The sequence below is a fragment of the Coffea eugenioides genome, chromosome 3, assembly GCF_003713205.1.
Source record: "Coffea eugenioides isolate CCC68of chromosome 3, Ceug_1.0, whole genome shotgun sequence".
NCBI lineage: Eukaryota > Viridiplantae > Streptophyta > Magnoliopsida > Gentianales > Rubiaceae > Coffea > Coffea eugenioides.
This window is the reverse complement of record NC_040037.1, coordinates 43193436-43202577: the sequence shown is the minus strand read 5'-3', so window position 1 is coordinate 43202577 and position 9142 is coordinate 43193436. Positions and strand designations below refer to the sequence as shown.

Below are 9142 nucleotides of genomic sequence, written 5' to 3'. Positions count from 1 at the left end.
TAAACCATCAATCTACAAATCTACTAGCACTGCAGATAGTTCATAAGTAGCAACATCATAAGTTCAAAAAAAATGATTAGTAGTAAAAACCAAATAACAAATAAAAGTTTCAAATTTTCAAGGAAGCAAGAAAGTCAAAAAATAAAAGCTGTAAAAGGCCATCTGGATGTAATTCATCTTAAGCCATTGGACCATCTCTTCCACGAGCTCCCTTGGGTCATCTAATTGCCTCTCCAGTTGCATCCTTCAAGTTAACTCCTCCATCCTCCAAATCAGGTGGTGGAGGAGGCAAAATGCCCAAATAATGTTCGATGTGGCATAAGCAGACATCCTGCCTATCAAGGCGAACATCTATCCTATCAAGTCACTCCACCACTTGTGTCTGCGTGTAATTAACCAATTGTTTCTAACACTCTCTGCCACGTAGACCGTGAGGATAGAGGTAATGGTGTAGAAGTAGAGGCGCCAATCTCGCCCTCATCTCTAGGCGCTAAAATGGAAGTTTCTTCTTCAGGTTGCATCTCTAGTTCAATGACACTATGGGTGAGGTATGTTATCAGCTCTTATACTCAATTCTTAAAGAGTATAAACAGTTATCTTATATGTTGACTTCATTAATACCTTCTTCTTTCCTTCCAAATCAACTCCCTCTTGCTAAAAAAGAAATGATAAGAGGTGCGAGAATGCAAAATGATACTTTGTAGTGTGATGTCTTGCAGTTGTTCTCATATGCTGGTAATGGTATTTGGGAGTGAAATTTGCGCAAATGGAGAATTGCTATCGTGGAACATCTGGTCCATCAAATACAAGTCGCTATTCTAGACTTCATTCATGCCACTCTTCTTCGAGATCACATTTTGAGAAAATATGTAGAGAATAATTAAAATGATGGCATAGTTTCAAATGCACTTGCTTTCTTTATAAGTATGTGTAGCAGTTAGTGATCTAACTTAGCTAATATATGTTTAGGAGGTCAAATTAAGAAGAATCATACTTAACTTTCAAAGGGGTATATCCACCTATCTTGGACCGACCCTCCAAGTTTGGCTTGACGGGATAAGTGAACAGCTAAATGAATCATAATATCAAAAAAAGTTGGCGGAAAGATTATTTCCAACTTGCATAATATCATTACTATGTTCTCTTCTAATTTCTCAATCTCCTCCAATCTAAGCTTTCTTGAACACAAATCTTGAAAGAGCTTAGCTACTTCACATACTATAGTATACACCACTGTTGACAAGAATCCGTGCAATCCAATAGGAAGCTTCCGTTGCAAAAGAATATGACAACCGTGGCTCTTTAATCCTGATATCTTACTAGTTTTTGACAAGAACCGGTCCGAGCTAGGGAATCATGGCAAGTTAGTTTCTAAGGAAATTGAAATTCTTGTCGAAGCAAAACTGGCTATTGCATGTACTGGTTTTGAGCTGGGTATTCTCTTAGCCAAAAAGTAACATACAACTTGCCCAAGTTGCGCAACTTTACTCCTTTGATGCATGCACTTTCTTGCTTTGGATGGGAGATTTGATTAGACATTTTGGTGACTGAAAGATCATGCTCAAGAAACTTTAAAAACATCTTTTTTCATCTCAAATCGTCAAGATTCCATGGAGCCACAAAATTTGACTTTAAAAGACAATTTTGTCAAGAATTCACATTAAAAAAGACACAAAAAGGCTTGAAGAATCTATAAATAGAGTTTGTGTTTATTATTTTAGCATAAGTTAGAGAGCTTGGAATAAAGAGAAACACAAAAAATGTAGCTCTTAAACTACAAGCTCCTAGTAGTTAGTTTAGGAGTAGACTAGGGTAATGTGGTTTAGTTCAGCTACTTTTGCACTTGTAGCTAGATTTGGATGAAGAGTTAAGGAACAAAATGGAGAATTGGAACTCATATGACAAGAGTGACCTCTCTCATGTTACTTTTTCTTTTGTAATTGATTTCATGTTTAGCTATAATATAAGTGTGGTCTTTTCTTTGATTTTTATTATGTGTTTTTAAAAGTTTATACCTAGAGTTATGGATGAACTTTTTATGATTGTTTGTGAAATTTGCTTGGTTATTTAATACTATTATTTTGAACAAGTTATTGAGCAGTTTTGCTTTTATAATCATAATTAATTGATCATTAATTGTGATAATTTCAAGATGTTAAGTTTCCAATGTAAATTGGGATTTAACACTAATTCAAGGAAAGGGTAAACCTGTAGAATACACTCATGAGAATAGAGATACATTTTGGTGGTCTTAATGGCTTATTCCATATAATTTCATAGAATTTAATGAACTTGTAGTTAATTTGATAACTCTAAGAGTAGGTATAGTTTAGTATGTATCCTGGGTGTATTATGGTGGTCTTTGTCCGTTAGTATGTATCCTGGGTGTATTATGTATGTACCACGAGCAGGAACAGTTGGTTTTTTGCATTTTGCACACCGTATAATTTTATTTGCATAACGTGTAATTTTAGAACAAATTTTTATGAGCTCTACATATATTATTAAAAATGAAGTATAAAAAATGACGTAAATCGTATAATTTTTTTAAATTAAATTTTGATCGTAAACTGTTCAAGACGATCCTTCTGATGATCATACTGCCCCGTCTCCATCATGTATTTAACGCCAATTTATTATTGCAACTCACTTACATGATACATGCGGAGCAAAACTTATTTGAAATGGAACTCGTGAGGCCCATCCGCTTGCTCCAGCACTGCCTACTTCCCAAGAAATTCGCATCAAACTGGTGCACTTGCCCCAACCGACGAAATTCCCAGCTTGTCTGGGACCCGTTGTTGTCTTCTAGTGAATTGTCTTAATGGTCAGGATTTCAGATTGGAATGATCAAGGGCTCTCGATCATAAGTAGAGAGACCTTTTTTAGTGCCTGAACAACTCCTCGGATTCCCTCAACACCTGCAAGCGTTTCTTTCCTCGGACACACAAAGGTCAACGACAATGGCTGAAACTTTGATCGTGCTTTTTTCTGGAATCTTGAGCAAGATACCTCCGATATCTGACGATCGGAGACTGGGATTACACAAAGAACTTGAAAAAATGGCAACTATGCTACTTAAGTTGCAAGCTGTTCTCTTTGATCTTCAAAGCAGCGATGGATATCACAGCAGACAAACTGAGCTTTGGCTGAAAATGCTCCAACAGATACTATCCGACGCTGAGACCTTGTTGGACGAGATTGCATATGAAGTTCTTCGCCGAAAGCTTGGGATCAGAAATTGGGGCGACAAGGTAAGCGGCTTTGTTGCTTCCATTTCTGCACCTGTTTTTTTCTCGATAATTGAATATCTTCGCCAACAGAGTGAGATCCACGATTCGGATAATAAGGTGCTCAGCTTCTTTCCCTTGTCATATCGTGGAAAGATGGCTCGTAAGATAAAAACTATTATATTATCTTTAGAGGTTGCATATGAAGAATTCTCAGGTATCCGGGCTACTAGAGTGGATTTGATGAGCAGGCCTACTCAGCTGGAAGAAACACGCTCCATGGTTTCCTTTCTGGGTGACCAAACAATTGTAGGTAGGGAGCATGATATCTCTGTGCTGACACGCATGTTGACGGACTACTCTGTAGGCGACTTAGAGGTCATTAGTATAGTGGGAATGGGTGGTGTTGGTAAGACGACCCTTGCTCGGCTAGTGTACGATGATCCCTGGGTAGCTTCTTGCTTTGACAAGAGAATGTGGGTACACGTATCTGATAAATTTGAAGTGAACAGAATCTTGAATGACATACTGCAGTGTCTAGGGGAAGCCCGCGTTGAGACCACTAGTATAGAGTCAATAGTGTGGAGGCTTCGAGAAATCATTCACAGGATGCAATGTTTCCTTGTGCTCGATGATGTCTGGAACGAGAGTGAAGAAAAACTGTATGAATTGAAGAATTGTTTGCTATATGCGTCTGGTGAAAGGATCAAGATACTGATAACTACACGCAGTCATAGAGTTGCTGCAATTATGCGAACATCTCATGTTTGTCCCTACGTGCTACAGCCTCTCCCAGAGGACCTCAGCTGGGAGTTGTTTGAGAAAATAGCATTTAGACCTGGGAGTGCAGGAAAGTATCCAGAATGGGTAGACATTGGTCGAAGGATAGTGAACAAGTGTTGGGGTCTTCCATTAGCTATAACAAAAATAGCCGGTTGGATGTATCCCCAGAAAGATCAATCTGAGTGGTCCAGGATTGAAGAAAGTGAAATTTGGAATTTTCGATCTGCAGGTCATCCGTATGGGAATGGTAATTGGTATAAAAATCGAGTCCTTTCTGTATTGCTGCTCAGTTATGATAATTTACCATCGCCATGGTTGAAAAAATGTTTTGCATGCTGTTCCATTTTTCCCAAGGACACCCTCATAGAAAAGGAGAAGCTGAAACAAATTTGGATAGCACTAGGACTCGTTAGTTCTCCTAACGAAAAAAATTTGACATTGGAGGACATTGGCAGCAGCTATATCAATATATTGCTACAGAGTTCTCTGTTGCAAGATACTCGAGAGGATGACTATGATAATATCACACATTGTGGGATGCACAATATTGTGCATGACCTTTCGTTATATGTGTCACATAATTTTTCCTCTGTTGTCGATGGGCTCGAAAGTAATTCTACAGCGGACACGAGTATAAATGATGATGCTAAGGCTGTACATTTGTCATTTAATAATTCAGCTACATGGAAGATGTGCAAGATTCCTGATCGACGTCTCAACAATTTGCGAACATTTTGTGTTGTAGGGGGCTGTGTAGACCTTGAAGATGTCTTCACAAACTTCACAGGTCTTCGGGTCTTGATAGTTGAAGACCAGGCTGTCAAGAACTTACCGAAGACTGTTGATAGATTGAAACATCTAAGGTATCTTGACATCTCAAGAACCAGAATCAGATTTCTGCCGCAGTCCTTTACAAAGCTCTACAATTTGCAGACATTAAGGGTCTTTGATCTGGTAATGCTTCCAGAGGGGTTCGGCAAACTCATTAACTTGAGGCACTTTTACATTCAGCAATATCGTCGTAGTCCTCTGCAGAATCTTTTGCTTCCAAGGATAGGGCATTTGCCTAATCTTCAAACATTGCCTTTCTTTTCTGTGAGCCAAGAAAAGGGATGTCAAATTGAAGAGTTGGAATACTTGGACAATCTTGGAGGTAAATTAACAATCTATGGCCTTGAAAACGTGAACAGCTATGAATCTGCTTTGAAGGCAAATTTGTCAAGGAAGTTTCGAGTCCAAAGTTTGGAACTCTACTGGGAAGGTCCAAACGAGAATAGCAATGATAAAGATGTGCTCGAGGGTCTCAAACCTCCTAGCAATTTGAGAAGTCTAAAGATTGTTGGTTTCCAAGGGTCAAGATTCCCTCAGTGGATGGTTGGACAAAATCTACTGTCATTGCATAATCTAGTGCAGCTTCAATTGGAGCATTTGGATGAGCTTGAAGAACTCCCTCCAACCAAGAGGTTCCCTAATCTAGAGAAACTGCGTCTGCATTGGCTTCCAAAGTTGGAAAGTGTACCAGAGGATACGAGCAATCTTACCTGTCTTCGGAGATTGGAAATTTCTTGTTGCCATAGTTTGACAAGTTTACCAAATCTGAATAGCCTTACAACTCTTCAGGCACTGGAGATGATCGGATGCCCTAATTTGACCCATCTATGGGAGGATTCCACATGGCAAGAGGGCATTCTATCTCTTGAGAATCTATGCATAAGCAATTGCCCCAATCTTGAAGCTATTCCAGCCATTCAGAAACTCCAATCCCTGCGTAAACTGCAAATTGAAAGTTGCGAGTCGTTGAATTTATCGTTAACAAATGTTGGGAAATTTCGATCCCTCGAGTTCCTAGACATTTATTCCGACCCTGCCGCATGGCCACAGGACATCTCTGAATTGATAAGCCTCACGACCTTGCATCTTGGTGGCTTCTCCGAGAACATTGATTATTTTCCTTGGCCCGACACCTTCTCGGGGTCTGTTGATGGAATAAAAGAACATTGTGCCTCTTTAAGGTCCCTTCAATTGTACGGGTGGCCAATGATCAAATCTCTGCCTGAGCAAATGCAGTACCTCTCCAGGTTGACTAATTTAACAATAATCAGGTTTGATGGGTTGGAGGCTCTTCCAGAATGGCTGGGGAAATTACAATCTCTCCAAACGTTGGAGCTTTTTGCATGCAAGAACCTGAAGTACTTACCTTCAACAGCGATGGAATGTCTTGCAGATTTACACACTTTGAGAATCAATAGATGTCCCCTTTTGAAGGAGAGATGCACCAGAGGAACTGGCGAAGAGTGGCCCAAGATAGCCCATATTCCTAATATTTATCTCTAGACTTCTTCATAACCAACCATGATGTGAGTTTGTGTCTCCAAGTATCTCCCTTGAATTTATTTCCAAATATCAAATTTGCAATAAAAAAACATTTTTTATCATGTTTAATGTTAGATTCGACTCTTGTTTTTTTTCCGGTTTTGCTTGGGATTTTACTTTTTGTTCTTTATGATTAAAAGATACAGAAGAGTAGATTATTTGAAACGGATAGCCTTGCTGATGATACCAAGGGAAGAGCGGTTGTTCAGTCCAAGATTTTTTTTTGGAGGGGATATTTTCCTGTTTCTGATTGGGGTCAAAGATCTACAATTAGAATTATGGAAATCTGATTTTTTTCCAGTTAATCTGCTTTTCCTAAGTCCAGAACTTACCAGGCTGAACCCTCATCATTCAAAGGTTACCACACCAGGTTTAGTGCTCCTTTGAATATGATAAAATTTGTCTTCCAAAAAATGAATGCAACAATTTGTTGTTTTGACTACACTGTTTGTCAAACTGTTACTGTTCCTTCTACTGCCATCTCATGATTTAACTTGGGAATCTTTTGCTGGTCCTTTGACCTTGAATTTGTTTGTTTTAAGCATTTATATATATTCTCATGAATGCCTTGGGATGAATCTCATGATAATGAAACTTCTCTTGAATGTCAATTTGATAAATATGCAATTACATAAATTTCCAACTCCAAAGACATTTGCCAGGCCGACTGCATTTCTGTTTTTTCAATATTTTCACAGTTATAAACCCATAATCATTCCCATGATTCAATTTTTTGGCACTTTCTTCTTAAAATCTACTTGTCTCACTGAAGTTCCTTGCCTTGCCCAGCTTCCAACTTCATACTTTTCTTGATGCTTGGATGACATATTCCCTTGAGGCTTTGATGGCTATCCTACTAACTGTTTAACCTTCGGTGCTACGCACTGAGAAGATGTCCCCACAGAATCAATATATATAATCTTTCCTTAATTCAGAACTTGAGTTATATTTTCACTTTTGACTGTGTAATGACTAATTTTATGCCCAATAAGCAGAAGGAGGGCTACGTTTGCTTTCAAAGAGATTGAGGTAAAGGAGCTGAATTAGTCCTGAGCTTTGAATCATAACAAGAGGTAATAAGGTACGAAGCTTCTGCCACAAAATTATTATGCATCTTACACTTTATAAGCATTCCTGAAGAACTTTCCATTCAGAATTAGTGGACTGGCACTTTATTACTATATGTCGCCAAAATCAAGCAATTTCGAAATATACAAATCAAAGGGCTCTGCTCTAGCACTTTGTTGGAACAAGATTTTGTTGATTGTTTTCATTCCTTGTATTTCTTCTACTTAGATATAGAGTACTAAATACTGATGTTCAAGCTCTCTTTGTGAAGGTTATTACATAGACCAGGAATTCCTGAAGCTTTTGTTGGATTGGCACTGCAACTCCCTGGGATTCTCAGCAAGTAGACTACTTCTACTGCCTTGGACTGGCTTTCTTGTAGTTTTGCCTGTAAAAGTCCTTCATCTCTGTGAGTCAATTCACCTATAATTTGAGACAGATGTACTGGTCAAAACGTTTACCCTGTATTAAAGTGTATTCTTCCTCCATCATATGTGCGCACCTGAACTAGTGCCATTGTCTTTATCCCTCTGCAGAAATTAAATTGTGGAACAAGATTTGTCCAGAGTCCAGAGTTTAGATGAGCATGGTTTTTTTTTCACTAGTAAGGTGTTGATCTATTCAGTTTTCAATCTTTGGTAAGTCATACAAATATCACAGTGCTTTTCTTTCTCTATGTGACAGAAAACGTGACTTTCTGTGAGTCGCTAATACTGGTAGGATGTGGAATATTTTTGTTTACCGAAGTAAAGGAAAAACCAACGCCTAAAGTTTAATGTTTTAAACCTGACAATAGCCAATAACTTCCTGGCTGTGTTGTATTCAAGTGGTATGCAGATTTTTTCTTTTCCTGCATTTGTGCCATACAGCAGTTGGCATGGACCAGGCATGTGAAAAAATTCCTGTTAGTTGGGTTAAGTTAGTCTCAGTTTGTTCATATTCATTGTGTCAGGACTCAGGAAACGTAGATTGCTGATTCTTTGCATCTGTTACTTTATTCAGAACCAGAATAGTCACATCTTTTGCCAGAGAATATTGTAGATGGCAAATGCCAAGATTCTTCTTAGGTCAGAACATCTTATTTTGACCTACTTTGAAAGGATTTCAATTTAAAGTATCATGTTTAATTATTGAAGAACTTCTGCTTTTAATCTCAGATGGAGAAGAACAGAGGGTTGAATGTGCTCAGAAGAAGCTTACAGGAAAAGTCCAGGGAAGAAGTACAACGTATCTGGCATGAACAGCTGACATTTCTCTTGAAACGAATTCAACTCCCTTCTGTTGAGTCTCTCATTCTCTCTCTCAGACAGCGCCAGTATATTCAGTGTAAATATGGTTATTCAATTCAATGGGACTCTGATTCGTACCAATATGCATGTTGCATGGCTTTCAGTCTAGGATATTGATCTGGACTTCCAAAATTGCAAGAACTACTGCTCTAAGATCTAATCCACCTTGGAAGCTGAGTCTTGCTCTTAAGATGGCAACTTAACGCTGTAAAAACGCAGTTTTAGAGGTGATAAGTAACGTCACTTTACGGCTGATTCAGAAGTCAAAATTGTTAGTTAGTGTTTACACCAAAACCATTTCATTTCTGATTCTTGGTGAGGATGTCAAATAGATATCCCCATGGAAATCTGGTATACACTTTCGTGAGAATGTGATTTAGGTGGAGATGGAGCAGGCTT

General features: G+C 38.5%; 1 protein-coding gene across 1 annotated transcript; it reads left to right on the top strand.

The window, feature by feature from the left end:
* The first annotated feature begins 2963 nt into the window (after positions 1-2963).
* LOC113766688 (putative disease resistance protein RGA3) lies at positions 2964-8803 on the top strand. The gene is made up of 6 exons (XM_027310853.1): positions 2964-6370; positions 7382-7467; positions 7726-7863; positions 7991-8092; positions 8407-8521; positions 8612-8803. Exon 1 carries the CDS (start codon positions 2964-2966, stop codon positions 6345-6347), a length of 3384 nt encoding a protein of 1127 aa, XP_027166654.1. The 3' UTR covers positions 6348-6370; positions 7382-7467; positions 7726-7863; positions 7991-8092; positions 8407-8521; positions 8612-8803.
* Positions 8804-9142: the final 339 nt, after the last annotated feature.

Coding starts and splice junctions, on each gene's coding strand:
- LOC113766688 (XM_027310853.1), top strand. CDS start 2,964: ATGGCTGAAACTTTGATCGTGCTTTTTTCTGGAATCTTGAGCAAGATA.